A 23,314-nucleotide genomic window follows, 5' to 3' on the forward strand; every position below is an offset into this window, starting at 1 on the left:
ATTCATTCATTCAATTATCATAATACTTTAACATGCTAAGAAACACCAGTTTGCAATATCAAGCAGCATAACAGACTGTTTTTTACATAAAATAACTAGAAGCGAATGAGGGATGTCTTCTTTTCGAATTCAAATTAGACTTTTTTTATTTAACTGACTTAAAAAAAATTATAACCCTTTAAGAAAAAAATAGAAAATTATCTTTTAAGATTATTCAAGCTATTTTTTACTGTGTGTATTTACTAATGAACGAATAAATAAATAAATGAATGCATTAATGAATTATGAAGCATATGGTTTTCAAATTTGTGCAGCAATGTTATATTATTTTCTGTATATTATATAATTATTATTTTCTGTATATGTTATGTACTATTATGTAGTTCTGTATATTATTTGATTGTAAAAGTAAAATATTTCAGCAGTTGTTACACTTGTGTAATGATATGGTTTATTGTGTTGTAGATCATGAATATGTTATGTGAAGCTTTCCCTTAAAATGGTATGATGTGTCATACATCGCAATATAGGATGAAGAGACATTTTCAAATGAAATTGTTACTTACATCAGTCACATTCACCACACCAATCTGGGGTCTGAAAAGGTCCACCTTAAAGGTTTTCTCCCAGTATGTAGTTAACTGAAGACAAATTAACCATTACAATATGGACACAATGTTTACGTTCAAGCAGCGAAACACTGTGTAGAAATGGATGGAATATCGTCTCACCAAAGGAAATTCATCAGGATCAATCCAAACTATGCTGAGATCTGGGTTTTTGGTATTGTCCCTTGCAACCTCCTTTAGAATTTCCAGGAATTCATAACCATCTATGAATGAAAAAGGAATAAGCACAAATTAAATGCTATTAAGACAATCATTCTGTGCTACTAATTCAGCTTGTTCTCTGTTGTAAAGAATTGAAAACCTGGATCCTCCTCCTCAGCAAAGGCAACAATGTGGATTCCGTCCATGTCATCCTCCTGTTGATTGAGCAGAGACAGATCACTTCAAGTAAAGAACCAACAGCCGTTTAATTGACAGTTAACTTTTAATGGGCCTGCAGACACTCCCACAATCCAGTCTTGCTCACCCAAGTCTCAAACATGTCCTCAGCACGAAGCTTTCTCAGAGTAGGCCTGAGTGAAGATCAAACACTGTGTTTTTAGAATGAAAATTCATATTTTAGATGATCTTTGACAATGGCAAAGTTCTGAGGATGCCACTGATATCACCTTCTGTGTTGATTGACAAAATCCACTATCTCCTCCTCTGTGTTGGGTTTGTCAGGAATGGTGACAGGCTCGTCCATGAAGGGCTCATAGAAATCGATTTCATTCATTTTTAGTGTCAGTTGTTTAGCCACCTGCAGCATGAAACCGTTACAAATGAAGCCAATACATAATCCTTTTTCCTCAAAGATGGAGGACGCACAAGTATCCTCTCACTCTTGTGGTTATAAATACACATTCTTCTATACCAGAATAACACATCTCATGGTTTTCATTCTTGTTATTGTTAAGGAACGGACTGTACGCACCCCTTTGTCAAAAGTGGCAAAAAACTTCACATATGGTTGGAACTTCTCTGCAGTCACCTGAAAGGCCTTATAATCTGAGAAACAAAAAGAACGTAAGAAAAATATAAACACAAATCTAAAAAACTGTAATAACATGGTAAACGGTGGCAGTGCTGAAGCACCACGCAGCTACTGCTCTCACAACATAACCAGAGGTCACAGCAAAGCCTTCCCAGCTAAAATGGGATTTTTAATAAAAGCTGAATAGCAGTCATGTAAAGAAATTAAGCCCTTTTGCCGTTTTTTCTGCTGTGCCTTTTTGGGGAATGGCTCTATATCTGTGCTGATCTCTTTGACCAATTAGGCAGCATTTAATAGTCTGTGGGGTTATCATAGTCCCTGTTTTTTTTCTTTCTCAATGAAATTAATGTACTATATTTTAGATTGATAGTGTTTTTTATTTAATATTTTGTATTAGGGGGATTTTATGATAATAAATAATTTTATGGAATAGTGATCCATTTATTACCTTTGTTTGTTACCTTTTTGAGCACATAGACCTGAAAATGAAATTTCCAACTTAAACTGTAGTAAATCGTGAATGCTTTGGAGCACAGTCTTACGTTTTGTCTCTTTTTAAAGAAGACACTTGGAAGACACTTTTAGTGAAAAAGCTATATGTTTATTATGAAAAATTAACCAAAATACTATTTTAAAATTTTATTTCAAATATATATTTTCCAAAACATGTTTTACTCTAAAACTGCAAGAAAACCAAAGCCATAAATCTAAACAAGTTGTGTTCCAAATCTGAGGTTGATATCTCAAAAAATTTGCTTTCAGTAAGATTTTGTTTGGAAAAGGCATAACAAAACTTTGGCCATAATTCATGTCAAACACGCACTAATTATAACACATAATTTATCATACTTTGTTAAACATTTCCTAAAAACACTCAAGTTTGCTGAATGATATTAAAGATTACTGTCCTCATATCATGTGAACATTTTCAAAATTGCTACTTATGGATGATTGCATTACATTTTCTCTACTTTTTGCTGATTCTCACTAGGTGTCACGGTAGATCACGTTTTGGTCAGAGTTTGAGTTGGACTCCTGAGTCCTGAGTTTGGAGTTTCCTGTTCTGTTTCCTTTGTTTGTTTTAGTTACCATTGATGTTTGATTAATTCATCAGACTTGTTTCTCATTGCTTTCACTTGTTTGTTTGTTTATTTTTAGCCTGTTTTTTGTCAGTCTTTGTGCCATATTTGTTCGCATTTTGCTGGTTAGTCTGTTCAAGTGTTTTGATATTTGAGAATCCTGAGTAACTTTGTTATTTCTGAGTGTTTGAATAAATTGAGACAGCTGCCATTAGATCCTGCACTTTTATCCCTGCTACAACCATGCCGTGACAGAAAGATGGAACCCTACATATGGATCTAGCAGCTCCTTCTCTCCCAGGGAGATTGCTCCCTTGAAGAGTACAAACAGAGTTTTTTGGACATTGCTCATCTCACTCATAATGATGACAACAGACACTGTGTGCAAGGGCAGGAATCAGCACTCAGGTAAAGAGATGCCTGCCTGGAAATGCTCCTCAAGAGACGTTTGTGGAATATGTGAACTGGGTCCTGCTCCAATGTAGATCCCCCTTCACCATCAGCAAGAGAGAGGAAGATATTTACCCACCCAAAGTCCAGCAAATCATTGATACCTCTGTGGAAATTGAACCAAAGCCCATCGCAGACCCAGAGCCAGAGCTGATGCCTGCCACAGACCATGTGCCAGAGCTTATGCCCTCTATGGAGCCAAAGCCTGCAGACACATCTGTCCCAGAGGTCAAAGCCGGCCTACCAGTCTGACCAGGTGCGTGAGCCAGCAACACTGTGTGTTCCAGTGGGCATGCTCATGGAGTTCGAGGGCATGGAGTGGAGCCACACCCACACTCCCATCGCTGAGGGTGAGCTGCAGCTGGCCTCTGTGGTATTAAATGGGGATTTATTCCCCAAAACCACGCTTCCCTACTATTTCCGCCCAGCCCTAAGTCTCCTGTATCTCCCCTGGTTCTGCTCAGCCCTGAATCTCCCATGTCTCTGCTGGTTGCGGCCAACCCTAAATCTTCTATGTCTCTGCTGGTTCCATCTAGCCCTGAATCTCGTTTGTTAACCATTACAAAGTCTCCTTTGGTGACATTGCTCCCGCCCAGGCTCTCTCTCTCCTCCTCTGTTAAATCTAGCCAGTTCTCTGGCCCTGTCTCTACTGTATCCCTTTAGTCCCTCAGTTCCTCCATCAGTGCCTCCATCCACCTGCTCTGAGTCACTAGCGGGGGGCTTCCTGGTCTCCAGCTCTGTCCCCTGGCTACACTACACTCAGGCCTCCTAGGCCTGGACTCCACTTTGACCCTCTGACCCTTCGGCTCCCCCTGGGCTCCACAGAGTTCCGTCATTCCTCAGACTCCACAAGGCTCCCTTGTCCCTCTGGCTCTGGCTTGATCAGTCGTTGACCTGCTTCCACCACGGTCTTCCAGTCCTCTGGCTGTACTTCATCCCTCCATCCCTCTTGTTCTGCCAGGCTCCTCCTTCCCTCCGGCTCCAACTCACTCAGTACTCACTGCCTCCAGCTCTGGCCTGGCCTGCCGAGTCCCCATCTCCTCTGCGATCCTGTGAGCCGGAGCCTTGGCCCTCAGGGTCTCAGGAGTCTCCCTGGGTCTTTGGCTCATTATTTAGTATCTGCCTGGGCTTGTCTCCACCTCAGCTGGTCGGGCTCCTGACTACACCATGTCTCCTCCCTCCTTTGGTTCCGCCATGGTACTGCATCCTAGTGGCCCTGTTGGGGGTCACTTCCTGACTCCTCTTGACATCTACTCTTTGGCTCCTCCTGCCATCATCTTCTCCCTGGGTCCTACCTTGTCCATGGGGTCCATTCGGCCAGCTCCACAATCTCTTCCTAAGCCCCCTCCTTCCCTCCTTTTTTGGACTTATGTTAAGACACATTGACATGCCTTTTAAAAGCGGGATACCGTCACAGTAGATCACATTTTGGTTTGAGTTTGAGTTGATTTTTCACACTTTCCTTTTTTCTTTGTTATATTTTTATTGAGGTCCCCTTTGATAGAAATCATGTTCTGGGGAGGCCTACTTGAACCACGGGGCCTCAAGCAATTGAGTGGTTTGCGTGGTGCCTAAACACTCTGCTGATTAGAGCATAGCCGTAAAATCATAATTTTACATGCAGAGTATATTGGTAAGCAAAAAAGCCACTCACGTTCAGAGTTTTCGCCCTTAAAGTAGCCGATAAGGCGTATGTCTTCATCCATTCGCTCAAAGGCACGTTGTTCCATGGGATTACTGATCAACTCCACTGGGTCCTCCAGCAGCTGAAGAATGATGTGACACACACACATTATGAAAATTAACTGAAAAATTAAGTCAGAAACATTATTTATATGTAAAAAAAAAATGAAATAAAAATGAAAATGTATTTAATATTGCTTAAGCAACTTTAATACATTAATTTATACCACCAATCTACTTTATATAGGATTAATATGTAGAAATTACTCTTTAAAGTAACAATTGTAGGTTACTACTTGTGCAGTTAGAGAGCCATGTTAGCAAGATCCATAATCTTAAAAGCTGTTTAAACAGTATATCAAAAAGCACAGCCACAGTATATGCACAAATTTCACTCACATCTAGCAGGAATTCAACCAGTGTATCTGCAGAGAGCTCTCCATCAAACTCAATCACTCTTTCATCCTTAAACACATAGATGCTTCCTTCCTCCTCCAGACCTAATGGACAAAGATCACATGATTCAGTGAGGATGCTGTGTGTCAAACCTCAACAATGCCAAGACATATTAGATGTTTGTTACTGAAACGGTAAAGTAAGAAAACTTTATCTAAAAAGCAATGTAATTAGCACAGTGCCTCTTACCAAGCTTTTTGGCAACCTTAGCATCTTTATGTGAGTCTAGCAATCCAAAACCAATATCCTTGTCTTCGAGAACTTGAGCAGCAAGCTGGTGATGCATGGAAGAGACACATCAGTACATTCATAGTGTGAGAATTATATACACAACTGTTGTCTATATAATACCAATTTAGTCTGGGCCAACGCTTTCACAGTATATCTAAAGAGTCTTAAACCTGGAAAAGTTTTGTGTAATGTATGGCTGATATCTGCATATAGTCAAATCTATACTTCATTAACTTTGTTATCATAAGTAAACCCAGCATTGGTGTTTGTGGAGCCTTTGTTAGCCTCAAAATCAGGTCAGTCTTTACACTAAATTGCACATCAGGTAGACACAGAAAGCAGATGTACAGTCTGACACCCTGGTGCAGCCAATTGTTACTCTATGGTGCATTTTATATGGAGCATCTGAAACTATTTTTGATATTCAGGTTCATATAGTACTTCACTCAGCTGCTTATCCTGAAGAGACTCAGATAGTATTTTCAAGCATATTTTCTAAGTCAATGATTTCCAACCGGGGGTACTAATGCATGTTCCACGGATCACTTAGGTTAAAAAATTGGGTTAAAAAAATGAAACAAATGGTTAGCGTCCAAAAGAAAAAAGAAGAAAAAAATCTTTAAAAATGTACTTTAAATGAATGTGCCAAGCTAACTAACTATATCATACCAAAAACTCTCATACCACTTTAAATACAAATGTAATTTAGTTACATTTCAAAAAGGTACCTTACATAACCATCCAATAAAAACTGATACATATTTTTCATACACCTTGAAAACATACGAGTGTACACATTTTAACCATTCTAATTAGGTTTTGCAATATATTTTTAAAAAAGGTAAAAATATCTTACAACCTGAACTAACCCTGTCATGTCAGAAAATTTGAAACTACAAGATATTTTAAGAGACTTATGACTTTGACACAAAGGTTATTCAGGGGTCTTCTCTGATATAATTTCCTGTTTTATATATCAAATTAAAATTAATTATTAAAGCTAAACTGTTTATTTTTATTTTTTATTTAATTAAAATGAATTTAAAATTAATAATAAAAAATTCCTACCAGTTTCCACATGTTGTGTGTGTGAGACCTCGTCCCACCCAAATAAAAGTTCATCATAATACATATGATGGTCTGTTCTAAAAATATACCATTCAGTACATCTGTCCTTATTCATCCACCAAATTCCTCAGTTGCAATAATTTCTTACCTCCAGAACCATCTCCCTCATGTGAAACTGCTGCTGGAGCTCCTTATCTGAAGGCAGGGGTTCGTGAAACAGCAAACACATCATGTCATACTTCTTTAATGCCTTCTTATAGTTTCTCTCATTGACATTAAGAACTCTGTCCTTGCCATCGAAACTGGGAAACTCCAGACCCTCCTCTGCAGAAGAGTACAGGAGAAAATCCATGCAGGAAACCAAGACAAGCCAGACAGACAGCATAGTAGCAATGATTGAACAGGTGAATGAAAAGAAGAGACTGCTGGAAAGAGTCCAGGTAAGATCCTGCAGGACAGTGAGGCTGACCAACAAAATGAGACTCAATGTGTAGTTCTTCAGCACTAAAAAACATCTTATGCTCTCTTCCTCCCTCTGCCACCTCACCTCTTCCCAACAATTAGGCAAAGACATGATAGGATACGATATTTGAGAGATGTTCCAATGAGTATTCCCCTGGTGAATTTAGGCCTCTTTTAGTGACCCAGTCATTTAAAGGCTAAAAATAAATCATGATCTGAAGAAAAAGAGGACAGACATGAGTACCATAGGGAATGACAGCACACGTCTCTCAACATGTAGAGGATAATCATTGTAGAACAAAAATCAAAATATAGGTCACCTGAACACATGAAAAGAGTCCTGTGTACCTACAGTTAGGGTACACTTTCAGAAAAAAAAGTACAATGCACACATGTACCTTATTTACCCTAAAGTGTACATAAGTGCTTTAAAGGTACATATTAGTACCTAAAATGTACATGTTAGTACCTTAACAGTACATATTTGTACCTTTCGAAAGGTGCCGCCCCAGTGACAGCTTTTATTGTGGTTTTTTTTCTTTTTCTGAGAGTGTAATAGGAATACAGGTTAACACTGGGAGCATCTTGACAGAAGATCAGACATCTTGAATGATACAAAGGTTATACTGTATGGATTTAGATGATGGGTACCAGCTCAGATGAGAGTAAAAGGGAAGATAGCAAATGGGTGTGCAAAGAAGCACTTTGCAAAGAAAAGAGATATAGACATACATGTAAAATATACAGTAATAAGAGCATCAGATGAGGAGCAGATGGCAAAAACGATGGGAGGAAGACAGAACAGGTAGATAGTTTTATAGCATTCAAATAAAAATAAAAGACGAAACCATAATCTCCAGATTTTGGCTCATTTTAGGAGGGTAAGATGGGTGAAGAAGCCCCCTTAAGAACAATGTCCGTATACTGATAAACTGTAACACATTTACATAAGTTTAGCATGTAGAGGATCATTAAGCATGACCCAACAGACTAGGAATCAAATTGAAACAGTTAACAGTTTAGTTGTAATGACACAAAAATTAAAAATATGAAAGGAGGCAAGATGCCCCCAGGGGGAATGTATCTTTATATGACAAATAAAGTACAGAAGCATATTACAGAGAGAAGTATCTGAAAGGCAATTACATTCAACATTTAAACCTGAAAACATGCCACAATATAGCAACAGTTACAATGCAGTGAGACTGCACTATTTTATAGACTTCTTTTATACTGAGCTAAATATAATTACTATAACCTATAACCTTAACCCTCCAGGAATTTTCCTTTTGTTGTTGTGTTTTTTTTTTTGTTTGTTTTTTTTTAGATTTTTATTTTCTTTATTTTTATATATCGTTTTTTACAAATTAGGATGTCCCTGGATGTCAGGGGTTATTGGTTAGATCAGTGTTTCCCAACCGGGGTGCCGTCTGTCGAGAGCAGGGGTGCCGTGTAAAAAATCATTTTTTAATATTTTTAAATTGCTAAAATGTTCAAAAAAGCAGCTATTATATAATATCCATTTTTGATGTCGCCAATAAATAGAGATGCACTGAAATTTCGGCTGCCGAAAATTAGTTCACCGCTCAGGATTCACTTTCACGTGGTGTGACGCTCTGCGTATTATCCCGCTCTATGCGTGTGCGCTCCCCTCACAGTCGCTCGCGGCCCATGTGAGTGAGCTTTCTAGGATTAAACATTATTTGGATAATTGGTAAAACAATTTTTTTTTTAATCTCTTAATAGCCCTACTGTTTGTTAGACCTACCTGAAAAACTAAAACGCAATTTATTTCATTTGTAGGCCTATCGTTATTTTTTATTTGTGCTGTCATTAGTAATTTCTTTATTTGTTCTTATTTTATTATTAACTGCTTAGCCTCGTAATTTTTTATTCAATTCAAAGTTTTAAATCAAGCTATCGTGCTACTGCAACAAAATTACCCAACTGTAAAATCAAAAATACACTGAGTGAGCAAAACTTTGTTTAATTACTATTATAACTAGCTATATCATATGAATAAAAGCCTACATTAAAATCTGTCATATAAATTGGTCTCTTCATTAGAAATTAGCCTACTGATTGCCACGGAAACACTGGGTTAGATCACTTAGAATTTGTCCCCAAAATATTGTATCTACACACACTCACACACACAGTTATTTTATCCCCTCATAGTCAATATAGTCAATTACCGTACTGCAGCCTATTGCATTTTGATTTACAGTTTGATATAACCACCCATTAAACGAAGCCCAAGTGCCACCTACAGGCTATGTGAAGTGTAGTCTGTTGGGGCAAGAACAAGCGAGATCAGCACATGAAAGGACAACTTTTATGTTAATAATGCAACAATAGTGGGCTAACGTAATTAGAATATGTAACGTTATACACTACTATAGTAACTGCGAGGCTAAATTGGAATTTGAGCCCCTGAGTAACACTTTAGCGTCCCATGGCGGCCATCACTAAGGGCAGCATTATTACTTTACTAAAATTCCCTAGTTACTCCAATGTTTAGAGATCCACTAAAATACTTTATTATGTTTAATAGCCTTTATGTCAAAGTGGGGACTTCTAATCTAGTTTCAGACCATACTAGTACATTAATCGACTTCTCCTCAAATCGAGCCAGTCACGCTTAACTGATACAGAAAAATGGAGCTGCCATGGCTGCTCATGCCGTCTTTTATCCTTTTGCTGAATGGAGTTGAATTGTGCCTTGCAGATAACGGTGAGAACTTAGAGAATTTTGATTTGATGCTGACAATTGTCTATCTTTGGTCGGCCGCGTTTTAATTAGTTAACTTTCACATCTGAATCTTAATAGCCTACTGTAGATTTCTGTACCTGCGTCTTTAGCATTAGCGGAGTTTAGACCCAGCAAATCTGATGTTTTTAGAAGTCTTAAATTCATAAAGTCATAGCATTACATGTTTTATGCATTACCAAACAAAAAAAATATCTTCCTCAGTATTTTTGTCTTGTTTTGCAATATAAAATCCAAACATCCTTAAATGAAGATACATTCAGTTGTGATGCGAATTAACGTAATCACATGAAGTCTTGTTTTCTGAGAACAAAATATGAGTTTATGCTTAAAACAATAAATATCTTTTGATGGGGAAATGAAATGTTTTTTCCCTCTTTGAATTAGGTCGATTTTTCTGAGACCGCTGGCAAATGTTTGTTTTTGTTTAATCATAAACTCATTGACTTGATCAAACTTGATCATTTTAAACAATTTCTCAGAAAACAAAACTTTTGTTTCTCAAGAAAATGTCATGATTAGACATTTGCAGTGGAAAACAAGGCAAAAATACTGAGGACGAGCATTGCTTTTTTGCAGTGTGATCAGAGGGTACGGGTTTTTTTGTAAAATTAATTAAAAAGTAATGGAGATCAGTTGCAAATTGCATTTTTAAGCTTATGTATTGCTTATTTACATTTAGAGACACTATTGATGTATTGTGTTCCATTTAATTTATTCTTTGGTCTTGAATTTACCCTCATAAAACCTGCAAAAACCCTGTTTTGAAAATACAGCACGTCTTACTATTATAACTGTCAACAATCTGTGTGTTTAGGAAAAAATATTGAATGAACAGATTGTTTTTTTTTGTTGTTTTTTTTCCCCCCTCTCTTTCCATCAGCCAAACGCTGGCAGTCATTCATCAGGAAGATCACAGAAGCCACAAATAATTACCAGCCATGCAGTCAGGAGAACTGCAGCTGTCATCTCAGGTCAACTTATAAAGTAGCCCTTGTTCATAGCAGATCTTCCCAAAGAATACACACTGCAGATGCATGCATCTGTATAATGTAAACTTTCCTCCATCGCTCTTTTGATTGCAGTGTCCTGAAAGATGACCTTAGGCCATTTAAAAACGGCATGTCTGAGGGGTTGATGGCAGACACAGTCCACAGAGGTGTTGGTACGCACTACCAGATCATCGGGAACAAATTGTACAGAGAACAAAGCTGCATGTTTCCAGCAAGGTTGGTGAAGTGTACGTTATTTATTAATTAATTTTTTTAGTAAAACCATGATCCTATTGTGTGCGTATGGATGTTGAATATCAGACATTTATCCTTTCTTTGCAGATGCAGTGGTGTCGAGCATTTCATCCTAAAAGTGGTTAACCGGTTGCCAGATTTGGAGGTGGTGATTAATGTGCGCGACTATCCACAGGTTCCTGGATGGGTTCAGCCAGTCTTGCCTGTACTTTCTTTCAGTAAGGTGTGTACAACCACACCAAGTTTAGCACAATTGAACAATGTACTAATTTGATTGTAGGGTATATCAGTAGTATATGGTATATCCTGCTTAATTATATTAAGGCAATTTACATTACTTTGTGCCTCTGCCTTCAGATTACTAACACTGACTGACCCCATAGCTTCACTTTTTATTAATGTAGAAATAAAAAAATATATATATAGATTTTTTGTAAAAGAATATGCATGAATAGAACATTCTATTTTCAACATTCAAAAAGTGTTTGGTTTGTTTATAAACAAAATTAATATGAGTAGGATTAATATTAGTAGGGCTCTAATTGTATTAATGTCTTTTAACATTATAGTTATACTTTTGTTCATTGTTTAGACGGCAGACTACCAGGACATCATGTATCCTGCATGGACGTTTTGGGAGGGAGGTCCTGCTGTATGGCCCATTTATCCCACTGGACTGGGCCGATGGGACCTCATGAGGGATGACCTGAAAACGTGGGTAGCAAAGATTTAAGAATGCTTGAGAGTATACAGAGGGTTAACTGCATTACAGTCGATTTCAGGCCATTATATATCTAATGTTTAGTTCACACTCTTCAGATCAGCTGCTCGATGGCCCTGGAAGAAAAAAAAATCCGATACAAAAAAATAAGTCAAACATTTAGATATCAAACATTTATTCTGTCTTTTTACAAAGCATTCTGTTGCAGCTGAATAACATGAGCAAAATTCAGCAGCCTACAGATCACTTAGGCCTACAAGAGGAACTTAGCCTATGCTTTTAACAAAAATACCACAGCAAAAACAACTAGATTAATATCAATTTAAAATATTAAAGTGTTAAAGACAAGTAAACAGTGCTCACCTTGTGCCTTCGGGCAGTCCTTATATCGAGTCCTGATACGTGAGTTTGAACGAGAATGCACGCGTTGTCGGTAATGCTTAGACGGACATTATGTGAAAATGTGGACAGTGTCAAAATAAAGGTGCCTATTTTTACTACAGATATCGATATTTTACACGTGGCATCGATGCATCGTATCGGCAGACATCGTATCGATGTATCGATCCATATCGATGAATCGTTACACCCCTATTCAAAATGTCATTTAATTTTTATGATTTGTTACCATAACATATTAGTAGGGTTGGGTATCGTTTGAATTTTATCGATTCTGATTCTGCTTATTGTTATCGATTCCTATTCTTATCGATTCCTAGTTTCGATTCCAATAAGATAAAAAATCCGATACAAAAAAATAAGTCAAACATTTAGATATCAAACATTTATTCTGTCTGTTTACAACGCATTCTGTTGCAGCTGAGTAACATGAGCAAAATTCAGCAGCCTACAGATCACTTAGGCCTACAAGAGGAACTTTGCCTATGCTTTTAACAAAAATACCACAGCAAAAACAACTAGATTAATATCAATTTCAATATCATAAATAAATACAACTGAACAAAATCTCAGGTACAGAAACTGTAATTAAAAGTTTTAAAACACTGCATAGTTTTCTTTTCATAAATAAAATGTAGATTAATTAAAGTTATTAAATATATTCAGTCAAGATCAGTAAATGATTTTCTTTTGTTCTTTGATAAACATTATTGACAGGCAGCGCGTTTATAGGTTGCTGTCTCTTTAACACCGAACACACGCAGACCTAAAAATACTGTACATGCGTTTTCTTTCTCATCTGTTTACATTCACTTAAGACAAAAACGGCTGTGTTTATGTTGATATACTGACGTAGTTTTCTGCATACTGGTCGATAAATATGAAAGAAGTCAGTTCCGACCCGGAACAACCTTTTTTGAGGTTATTATTATGGCAATGCACGGAACGGTTCGAGAACGGACACAAACTGGGAACCCGCACCGCGACCGCAGTTCTCTGTGCTTGCGCTGCACGCAAACAAGGCGCAAGTTCTTTTCGTTCCTGCAATTAAATCGTTTTAAATCACATTAAAATGCGAACGCAGGAATCGTTAAGAATCGAAATGCACGCGCCTTATCGAATACCCGGTTCTTGGAAATTTGGAACCGGTTTTCGATACCCAACCCTAGGAATCAGTTTTATATGTATCGTATTAATTGGATTTTAAGGGGCATACAGGCTTGGGAAACACTATGCTAGAGACTATGCTAGAGGTGCTTTAATATTTTCAGCAAACTCAAAATCAGTTTGTTTTTATCTTTCTGCTCTAGACGTTTTTTCTAGTCATTTCAGAACTACTATTTTGTTTTGTTGTTTTTCCTCAGGACACTCTGGGTAGACCCCCAGCCAAAGAAATCCCTCTAGTTGACCACTGTGAATACAAGTAAGACCGGTCTCATTTCTGCTTTTTCATGAGCTATAGCACTGAAACAGTGAACCACCATTAAGATATTTTGTTATATATCGTCTGTTCTCTTTATCCGTCAGATACCTTTTTAACTTCAGAGGTGTGGCTGCTAGCTTTCGTTTGAAGCATCTTTTCCTGTGTGGATCCCTGGTTTTTCATGTCGGCGAGGACTGGCTTGAGTTCTTCTACCCTCAGCTCAAGCCCTGGGTTCACTACATTCCTGTCAAACAGGACTTGTCTGATCTGAGGTAACTTAAACATTTTCCTCTGGCTAGCTGATATCCACCCTTTTCTTTAACACACATTTTCCCCTGTGTACCCTGTTGTGATTTTATGGTCCAAGTGTTTTACATTCTGTGCTTTTAATTATGTTAGCCGTTGGAGGTGAAATTTGTTGTTTTTGCAGAATAACCCTATAAACACTTAACTAAATTGTCTTTGTTTTACATGCACGTGTAAGGTATTATCTCCATTCACACTTTTGCGACGCTTTATCAATGGGCCTAGTAACAACGACAAAGGGTTCAAATCTAAGTTAGTGCTCAAAATAATTTGCATTTCACAAAAGTATGTTACATTTGTATTTCTATATCAAATATCATGACCACGAGCAATCAAAGTGCCAATTTCAGTCTTACATATACGACAAAAGGGGAAAAGGAAATGTTAACAATTAGGCAATATATTGTAAATGTAATCTGTGTAACATCTTCAGCTGAAATGTTCTGTTTACTCACCTTCATATTGTTCCAGACCTGTTAAAGTAATTATCATCAAACAAGTGAGATGTGTTCATAGAAATGTTAATGAGAACAGCAGCAGAGAACTGCTGATGTTCTAAAAACTAAACTGTTTTTCTTTCTGTTGTTAGAGAGCTGCTTCAGTTTGTGAAAGAAAATGATGCTGTAGCAGAAGAAATTGCTGTGAGGTAACAAATTGTTCATTCTTTTAATGAGTTTATTCTAGTATATACATTTCTGTCATGGTTCACTCACCCTCATGTCGTTCCAAACCTGTATGACTTTTTTTTCTCTGGAATATAAAAAAAAAGATATTAAATGTTTTAGTGTTTTTCTTGTTCATATAACAGAAGTCAATGGTAAACCAAACTGTTTGGTTACCAGTATTGTTCAGACTAGCTTCTTTTGTTTTGTGCAGAAGAAAAAAGGTGCTTGTAGTTTTGGAACAACATAGGTATGAGTAAATGATCATTGAATTTTCATTTTTGGCTAAACTGTCCCTTTAAGACATTGTCTGTGCTAATACTAATATTTATGGTTCTGTACTTCTTTAGGGGCCAGAGCTTTATTCTGAATCATCTCCGTATGGAGGATGTGTCTTGTTACTGGGAGAGGCTCCTCACTGACTTCAGCAAGCTGCTCAAATACAAACCCAAGAGAAAATCTAATTACAATCAGATCATCCACAGAGCCAGCAGATCTGAACTCTGACCTGAGGAAATCATAATGGGGGAGACCATCCTCCTTTTTGTCTGCCTTTATTCTTGCTCTTCATTCTGTTGCTCTTTAAACTGATCTTAACAAGCTGAAAATAGCGTTTAAAGCCAGCTCTGTGTGGTTAATCTAGTGAATCCTGCCAAATGTCTCTTAAGACTGTCTATATTGCTTCAAAGGAATGTTTTAAAATCAGTTAAGTTAAAATATAGTGATCTGCCTAATTATAAAAGAGACCTGTCCAGACCCTCATCCTCTGGATGTCAGAAATATTACACAGCTATAATATGCTTGGTGTCTCCATAGCATTCATCAGTCTCATCACAAGTTCTTAAGGTCATAAGAAGTCAGTTTGAAGTGGGGTGTTAAATCTGATGCAGGTGTAGATTCTTGCTCTTCATTCTGTTGCTCTTTAAACTGATCTTAACAAGCTGAAAATAGCGTTTAAAGGCAGCTCTGTGTGGTTAATCTAGTGAATCCTGCCAAATGTCTCTAAGACTGTCTATATTGCTTCAAAGGAATGTTTTAAAATCAGTTAAGTTAAAATATAGTGATCTGCCTAATTATAAAATAGACCTGTCCAGACCCTCATCCTCTGGATGTCAGAAATATTACACAGCTATAATATGCTTGGTGTCTCCATAGCATTCATCAGTCTCATCACAAGTTCTTAAGGTCATAAGAAGTCAGTTTGAAGTGGGGTGTTAAATCTGATGCAGGTGTAGCACAATGCAAAAATAATTGATTGTGAAACAACATAACAGTCAACGACCTGCCAAAAATGTTTCCTTAAAATTGTATGGCTTCATGGTCTTAGTGGAATTGTTACTGTTTAAGCAACACTTTTTTATTTCTCCTCTTGAGGTTGTAGACATTTTTCCATTGCAGATTTATGGGGTAATTTCAGTTGAATAGTTAGGACTAGTTATTTAAAGTGTCAAAACTGAAGCCAGTTCAAATGAATCCTGTCATCTAGGCCATAAGACCACATTCAATACATTTGTTACATGAAATAATGTCAGTAGATTACTTTGATCAAGTGTAGAATTACTTTTTGTTGTAAAATATAATTTCTGGATCCAAATTATGATTAGTGATTTTGGATGAACTCACCATTTTGAACATGTCTTCTATGTCACTATCAATGGAACAATACCAGCAAAACCTCAGTAAAACAGTGTTAGTAGTAAAGTATTGATGACGTTACTTTTGGTTCCACACTTAAGTGCCACTAGAGGATCATTTGAATGTAAGCATAGCTGAATGATACTGAGATGTTGAATATGTTCTAGTATTCCAGTAGATAATTGTCACCGTGTCTGTAGATTTAAAGTTTTCTCAGTCATTTTTATGACCTCAAACTAGTTAGTTGTTTTAATAAAGGTAATCATGAACAATAAAAGCTGTTTTTTAAACGCTGAACATGTTTTTTTTCTTTATGCCTTTATATTTTGATAAGCAAGATAAACAAGACATTGATTTTAAACCCCGATATAATTAGTCGGGTCCTCCACCACTAGATGGCGTAACTGCACCATTGTGTAAGGAAGTGAACATGTTGACATTGTAATGGACGCTGAAGGAGCATTGAAAGAAAGCAGGTGAGACATGTCGGATTTTATGAGAATAAGTCCATATTGATTTATACTACGCTTTGCTCCTGTACGTGTACTGTCATTTACAGTCTACTCTTTTTAGCATTTTACAAATGATCCTAAATTGTTAAGCGATGTTATTTGCCTACACACTGTAAAATATACTCAGTACGTAAGACTAGAATTCCGTTAGTGCTTGTTGAGAAAGTAGAATATCATTTTTTGCTTCGTTAAACATGCTTCTCTGCACTTGTTTTGAATATGTTGAATTCTACTTTGTGTTTGACTATTTTTCCTCCAAAGCAGCATTTATATTACCTTTGGTTTAATTATGATTTGATATAATTGTGGGGTGTCTTCGCATGTACAACTGGGTTTTTATTTCGCAGTTCTTCTGAGAAAAATAGAGAATTGTGAGATAAAAGCCCTAGTTAAAAAAAGACATATGCTATAATTTATTTAAAATGCATTTATTTTATACTAAGTATACTTCAAATCCATTAACATATTTACTGACATATCACTTAAGACATACTGATGTAAAATTATAATTAATATATATATATATATATATATATATATGTGTGTACTTTTTATTTTAAAAAAGTAGAATTACGAGATATTATTATTAGATATAAAGGAATTTTAAGATGTAAACTTGTATTTGCAAGGATAAGAGTCTAAATTCTTTGTTTATGTAACTTACATTTTTTCTCAGAATTACGAGAAATAGGCTAAAGTCTGAGTTATGATATAAAAAGTGGCAATTATTTTTTATTTTTTAAGCCCATGGCGGAAACAAGCTTCTATAATTTATTCCTCTGTGATGCAGAAACTCTTTTTGACAGCTGTGTTGCTTCAGGTGTTAAATGCAGCCTGTCTGTATGATTCGGTCGTCTAACCATAGGGCATGCGTGTCAGTGTGGATGAACATGCATAAACACGCTCTTATACCTCTGGCCTTGTGTTTCTGTGATTGAACAGCTTGTTGATGCGTACTGCAGGCCGGCTGGATTCATCACCCACATGTGGGGGGACAGATGCACATGGACTTGAGGGCTCACATCTGAGTCTTCTGGGGTTCAGTCTTCCTAGTGTCCATGCGTCTGATAGTACCTCCACACAGACCTTACCACAGCACCTACGTAAACCAGAGTTCCCTGACACAGGATGGGATCGTATCAAAGATCTTTTCCACAGGAGGTAAGTATCAGTGATGTGTCTGCAATACATAACACATTGTTGTGTTGCTCTGCCATTGTAATCGGACTTTAAATGTGTAGTTCTTTGCCTTTCACCGGCCTTGTTTGGTACACGTGATATGAGATTTAATTCACAATTAACTAAGCACAGCCAGATGATATGCCATATTTGTAACACACAGTATCAGAGATATCTTTATGGAACATTTGTGGGCATGGTGCATTTGCCTCTCTTTGACTCTGTTCTGCTTTCCACTCAGCGAGGGTCAGATGTACTCAGAGGAGTTAAGGAATATAGTAAAGAGTGGCATTGCTGCAGCTGTGGTTGGGATGGTCTATGGAGGCCTACCAGGAGCAAGACATGCCCGTGAGAGATTCATCCAGCTCAGCCAGGCTGAAATTTACCAAAACAGAGTGGATGCAGTGGTAAGACAAAAAGAACAGAGGCTGAAAATATATGCATTACATGTATCTGTTTTGTAGCAACAGATTTACATTCACACTGACATCTGCTCTCATTGTCCATTAATGCATCAGTATACTTGAGTACTGTAAAATGTTTTTTTTATGCTTGAATTGCTTTGTTTTTATATTTTGTACAGCTGAGAAATGCACATTATTATTTTATGAGGCTGAAATGTGCATACAGTGATGTTTTGTGTATATATTTGTGTCTCTCCAGCGCTCCGCCCATAATGCATCTATTCGTGGGTTTGTGCGCTTTGGCTGGAGGTGGAGCTGGAGGGTAGCAGCTTTTGTGACCATGTTTAAGTAAGTTTAGATATGTTTAGGTTTAATTTGTGAAACATTTAATTACATGTCTAAATGAACTTGTCTGACATAAAGATATAGTTCACCTATAAATGAACATTTGCTGTAAATGTACTCACCCTCAGCCAATTCAAGATGTAGATGAGATTGTTTCTTCATCAGAACAGATTTGGAGATATTTAGCATTATATCATAAGCTTGCCAATGCATCCTCTGCATTGAATGGGTGGCGTCAGAATGAGAGCCCAAACAACTGATTAAAAACACTACAGTAATCCACATGACTCCAGTCCATCAATTAACCTCTTGTGTGTAAAGCTGAATGTTTGTATGAAACAAATCCATCAAACCATCGCTTCTGATTAAAATACAACCCCATAATTCATAATATTACTTCCTCCAGTAGAAAAAGTCCATCCCCTGTTGTCCTCTCACATCGAAATCCACCCATATACAGTCGAACCAAAAATTATTCAGACACCAGATATAATTTTTGATATTTTTTTACTAGTGGGTGCAGGACACTATAGTTAACTTATGTAAATGAGGATAGCAAAATAAAGTAAACTGTGACATATTATACCCCAGAATTCTTCGTACAGTGGACCTCCAGTGGAAAAAGTCCATCCCCTGTTGTCCTCTCACATCGAAATCCACCCATATACAGTCAAACCAAAAATTATTCAGACACCAGATACAATTTTTGATATTTTTTTACTAGTGGGTGCAGGACACTATAGTTAACTTATGTAAATGAGGATAGCAAAATAAAGTAAACTGTGACATATTATACCCCAGAATTCTTCGTACAGTGGACTTCCAGTAAAATTGATAAAAAAAGGTTTGACTGTATTTGGACTGTTTTGTCTTGTATAATCCATAATATTGCTTTCTCCAGTGAAAAAGTTATCTTGTCTGAATGAGGAGAGAAATATGCACAGATCAAGCTCTGTCAAGCCAAAACAGTTCTAAAGAAATAGGTTTTGATGTGAGAGGACACCAGGGGATGAACTTTTTCCACTAGAGAAAAAGTATTTTATAGATTCTGATTCGGAAGTGACATCTTTGTGGATTTGTTTCTTACAAACATGCAGCTTTTCACTTCACAAGACGTTATTTGAAGGACCGTGATGTAAGTCGTGTGACTTGTGGATTATTTGTGATGTTTTTAACAGCTGTTTGTTCTCTGATGGCACCAATTCACTGCAGAGGATCCATTAATGAGCAAGTGTCCTAATGCTAAATTTCCTTTAAAGAAACAAACTCATCTACGTCGTGGGTGGCCTGAGAGTGTGGACATTCTTAGCAGATGTTCATTTTTGGGTGAATTTTTCTTTAATTTTACAATTAATGTATTATGGACCAGTTTCACAGACTGTGATGACGCATTTTAACAGTCATCAGCATCGCAAATCATGCAAAGTTTTTAAATATTAAAAAAAAAATTTTTTTTAATGTATGTACATTTACAACATACTATACCTTTGCATACAATTACAACAAAAAAAATAGTTAACACTGCTGTGAGGGTGTTTTCTAATATAGTTTTTATTGGCATAAGTTTTTGTTTTTTTTTCTCCATTCTGATTGCCGCTATCAGTCTGTCTCTATTTTTGTCCTCTTTTTGAAAATTGTGAAAACATTACTGATTTAGCCAATGGTGTGATTTCGGGGAAGGCTGAAAAGGGTGGTAGGACTGTTTGGGGAAACCTATTTGAAAACAGTCATTATTTAATTTATTTTATTTTCTTTAAGCACTGCTAGTTAGTTCAAATTAGAAACTATACCTTTCCAATGAGCAGCATTATTTCAACAGCAGATTTGAGTTTTAGAAATATATTCAGCATGTGTTTGAAAACAGTAGAATAGGTTTAGAACTACTGTACTAGGATTGTTGCTGCAGGAAAATTAATAGCCTGTCAGGTTTCCGCAATTATGAAAAACGCTTTATGCTGTTCAAATCTTTTTTTTACAGCACTGTAAGTACTGGATTGACGGTGTACAGAGACCAAAATGCTCTGAGCCATTTTGCTGTTGCAGGTGGTAAGTTCACAAACTCCTCATCCTCTGGGTCTCTGGGTGATGGTACTTTAGTAGGCCTGTGTCTGTGCCTCAAGTTAAGTGATTTTAAAAGCATGTTTGCTGAACATACTAAGATGACAGGATAAAATGACAGTATTCACATGTGTTTGAGTTCAGCTCTCACAGGAGGAGTGTTCCGGCTGAATCTGGGATTTAGAGGGCTGCTGGCTGGTACGGCCATAGGAGCTGTTCTGGGGTGAGTAGAACAGAGCGAGAGAGAGAGAGAGAGAGAGAAGGAGATTGTGTGTGTGTGTGTGTGTGTGTACTGGTATATATGGTTTATGAGGACACAAATGTGTATAATGACATGGGAATTAAATTACTGGTTGATATGTCCCGATCCCAATAAAGTTTTCACACGCTTTTGGTCCGTGAATTAGATCTAGCTCGGGACGCGTGCTGTCTGTGGAGGTTTGGCCAGGACCGGTGTTGTGCCGAATTCTGCACCCCTGCCAGATTATGCACCCCCTCGTTGAAGTCGGACTAGACAAGTAAAATTATTGTCTTGTTTTTAGAAGCAAGCAAAATAATCTGCCAATGGGGTAAGCAAAATAATCTTGTTTCAATCAGAAAACAAGATTATTTTGCTTACCCCATTGGCAGATTATTTTGCTTGCTTCTAAAAACAAGACAATAATTTCACTTGTCTAGTCTAGAAAATCCTTCTTGATTTAAGAATTTAGATATTTTGGCTGAAAACAAGACAAAATAGTAAGAAAAGCATTTTTTGCAGTGTGTCAACAAAACATTTGGATTTATATATTTTGCTCACTTGAGATATGCAAATGAAATAAATTCTTAGCATATAGTTTCCCGAAAAATTGTTCTTTGTGTTCTTTTATTGTTGATAATCCATTGCATATTAATATAATGTTGTAACTGAAATGAAAATTGACTATCATTCAGCACTCAGAACAGAAGAGTTAAATGCTGTTGTTCTGAATATCAGCATGGCTGTGATTACCTGCACACCTTGTGTTTATATCAGCAGCACTCTCGCTCATGTGATATTGCTTAATTGCTCTTTGACAAACATGTGATGTTATAACAGGCTGCCGGCTGGAGTTGTAATCATTGGTCTGCAGAAGCTGGGGGGCGAGACCATGCATGAAAAGAGACAACGGGAAAGACGAGAGCTACATGAGCTGAGAGTCGCTGAATGGTTAGTTACACCAGGAAAAGAGCATATTTTCATACTTGGACAGAATTGATAAACTAGTCACTTTGAGCCGAAAATTGAGCTGATGTCTCCATTACAGGAATGCTCGTCTCAAGCTTACAGATGATCTCATTGGGGAAATGAAGTGTGAGAAACATCAGGACACTGATAATGACCTTCAACGAATAGAGGAGCTCCTCAATCAACCTAGGAATGAGAAAGGTGCAAAGAGCTCTGACAGCCAGTAACATCAGACTGGAAAATTAATTAACCAAAACTCCTGGCTGAACATTCTGACTATGGTCTTTCTCGGATGTTCTACTAAATTCCTGGTACCTGCTCCCAGTATATGTGTCAGTCACCATCATCAATGTAATACTTACCTTCAAATGCAAATGTTATTTACTGCACTTATGTGCATATCCCTATTTATTTTAAAACCTGCAGAAACTTGATGAAGCTGATGCAGTTGGGTAAAGTATTTGGATTAGACACACTGACAAGTAACAAATGTTTTGTGTGTTATTGTAATTGATGGGTTTAACCAATGTAAAATATCAGTGCCAAATAAACTCAGCAAAAAAGAAAAGTCTATTTTTTAATGTATTTTAAAGATAATTTGTAAAATCCAAATAAGTTTACAAAACAATGTTTTCCGTACTTGTTCAATGAACCTTATGGAACCTTATGATTTATACGCTGGTTCTGACTCTGGGGGGGGGGGACAGAACATAAGAAAGATGGCCAGGGCCCCTGCTCACCTGCGTAGACATACCATAGGAGGCATGAGGTGAGTGCTACAGAGAGACAAGAACAGTTATTTTAACATTTTTCATTAAATCATATGTACATATATAAATATATTTAAGATTATTGCTGGAAATAAAAGCAGTTGAAAGTGAGAGAATGTTTTTTTTTTTTGCTGAGTTTATATACATCTTAAATTATGATAAAATGATTTAGACTTGAATAGCTCAGCTCTCAAACAATATGAAAGTAACTACCTTCTGATCACACTTCAAAAAATAAGTTTCTTAAATCAAGATACATTTACTTGTATAGCAAAATAACATTAAATACATCTTGTTTTATGAGAGATTAATCAAAATTAGAGGAGGTTAGAAGTACGTTTGTGATTAAGAAGAACATATATCTGCAAATGGGGTCAGAAAAATCAACTTCATTCAAAGGGAAAATAAGTTTGCATTCCCCATGGACAGATATCTGTTCTTGTTTTAAGCATAAACTCAGTTTTGTTTCTCAACAAGACTTCATATCTTCATTTTGCATCTCTTCATTATGCAGTAAATGTATCTTGATTCAAGGACCTTTGTATATTTGTATTGGAAAGCAAAATCACTGAGCAAGATATTTTGCAGTGCATCTTTCTGCTCTGATTTAAGATCCTTATAAGGCTTTAATTTGTGGAAGCACAA

The 23,314-nt window shown here is 36.9% G+C and overlaps 3 protein-coding genes across 5 annotated transcripts in view; 2 read left to right on the forward strand and 1 right to left on the reverse strand.

Moving 5' to 3' along the window:
- LOC107739823 (calsequestrin-2-like) overlaps positions 1 to 7,122 on the reverse strand; it is an 8,185-nt gene extending 1,063 nt beyond the window's left edge. Inside the window, exons 1-10 of the mRNA XM_016552030.1 lie at positions 6,718 to 7,122; positions 5,460 to 5,544; positions 5,214 to 5,314; positions 4,786 to 4,897; positions 1,543 to 1,616; positions 1,238 to 1,368; positions 1,096 to 1,141; positions 931 to 985; positions 732 to 832; positions 567 to 641 (exon numbers count right to left, since the gene is read on the reverse strand). Of these exons, the coding sequence (XP_016407516.1) occupies positions 567 to 641; positions 732 to 832; positions 931 to 985; positions 1,096 to 1,141; positions 1,238 to 1,368; positions 1,543 to 1,616; positions 4,786 to 4,897; positions 5,214 to 5,314; positions 5,460 to 5,544; positions 6,718 to 6,954 (1,017 nt within the window). The 5' untranslated portion in view covers positions 6,955 to 7,122. The remainder of the gene's footprint in view (positions 1 to 566; positions 642 to 731; positions 833 to 930; positions 986 to 1,095; positions 1,142 to 1,237; positions 1,369 to 1,542; positions 1,617 to 4,785; positions 4,898 to 5,213; positions 5,315 to 5,459; positions 5,545 to 6,717) is intronic.
- A 2,490-nt stretch (positions 7,123 to 9,612) lies between these two features.
- Positions 9,613 to 16,484, forward strand: LOC107739820 (protein O-glucosyltransferase 1-like). Its single transcript, XM_016552028.1, has 11 exons — positions 9,613 to 9,765; positions 10,685 to 10,775; positions 10,887 to 11,030; positions 11,136 to 11,271; positions 11,641 to 11,762; positions 11,868 to 11,895; positions 13,533 to 13,591; positions 13,696 to 13,863; positions 14,487 to 14,543; positions 14,910 to 15,449; positions 15,789 to 16,484. The coding sequence occupies exons 1-10, from the start codon at positions 9,690 to 9,692 to the stop codon at positions 15,064 to 15,066; spliced, it is 1,038 nt and encodes a 345-aa protein (XP_016407514.1). The 5' UTR covers positions 9,613 to 9,689; the 3' UTR covers positions 15,067 to 15,449; positions 15,789 to 16,484.
- Positions 16,485 to 16,598: 114 nt separating this feature from the next.
- LOC107739824 (complex I assembly factor TIMMDC1, mitochondrial-like) lies at positions 16,599 to 22,593 on the forward strand. 3 transcript variants are annotated; one of them, XM_016552031.1, is made up of 8 exons: positions 16,599 to 16,670; positions 17,649 to 17,867; positions 18,127 to 18,292; positions 18,549 to 18,637; positions 20,613 to 20,680; positions 20,837 to 20,915; positions 21,771 to 21,881; positions 21,979 to 22,593. In XM_016552031.1, exons 1-8 carry the CDS (start codon positions 16,639 to 16,641, stop codon positions 22,124 to 22,126), a joined length of 912 nt encoding a protein of 303 aa, XP_016407517.1. In that variant the 5' UTR covers positions 16,599 to 16,638; the 3' UTR covers positions 22,127 to 22,593. The 3 variants fall into 3 exon arrangements, with proteins under 3 accessions (XP_016407517.1, XP_016407518.1, XP_016407519.1); XM_016552032.1 differs by lacking the exon at positions 16,599 to 16,670 and adding an exon at positions 16,671 to 16,731; XM_016552033.1 differs by lacking the exon at positions 16,599 to 16,670 and adding an exon at positions 16,769 to 16,832.
- The last annotated feature ends 721 nt before the right edge of the window (positions 22,594 to 23,314 follow it).

Source organism: Sinocyclocheilus rhinocerous, unplaced genomic scaffold (genome assembly GCF_001515625.1).
Source record: "Sinocyclocheilus rhinocerous isolate Xijiao unplaced genomic scaffold, SAMN03320098_v1.1 scaffold1306, whole genome shotgun sequence".
NCBI classification, from domain to species: Eukaryota; Metazoa; Chordata; class Actinopteri; order Cypriniformes; family Cyprinidae; genus Sinocyclocheilus; species Sinocyclocheilus rhinocerous.

What these genes read in the sequence shown, in the direction of transcription:
- LOC107739820 (XM_016552028.1), top strand. Translation starts at nt 9,690, where the DNA reads ATGGAGCTGCCATGGCTGCTCATGCCGTCTTTTATCCTTTTGCTGAAT. An exon ending in AACTGCAGCTGTCATCTCAG is followed by an intron (nt 10,776 to 10,886) that starts GTCAACTTATAA and finishes TTTTGATTGCAG; the next exon opens with TGTCCTGAAAGATGACCTTA. An exon ending in GTTGACCACTGTGAATACAA is followed by an intron (nt 13,592 to 13,695) that starts GTAAGACCGGTC and finishes TTTATCCGTCAG; the next exon opens with ATACCTTTTTAACTTCAGAG.
- LOC107739824 (XM_016552031.1), top strand. Translation starts at nt 16,639, where the DNA reads ATGGACGCTGAAGGAGCATTGAAAGAAAGCAG. An exon ending in GCCATAGGAGCTGTTCTGGG is followed by an intron (nt 20,916 to 21,770) that starts GTGAGTAGAACA and finishes ATGTTATAACAG; the next exon opens with GCTGCCGGCTGGAGTTGTAA. An exon ending in GAGCTGAGAGTCGCTGAATG is followed by an intron (nt 21,882 to 21,978) that starts GTTAGTTACACC and finishes TCTCCATTACAG; the next exon opens with GAATGCTCGTCTCAAGCTTA.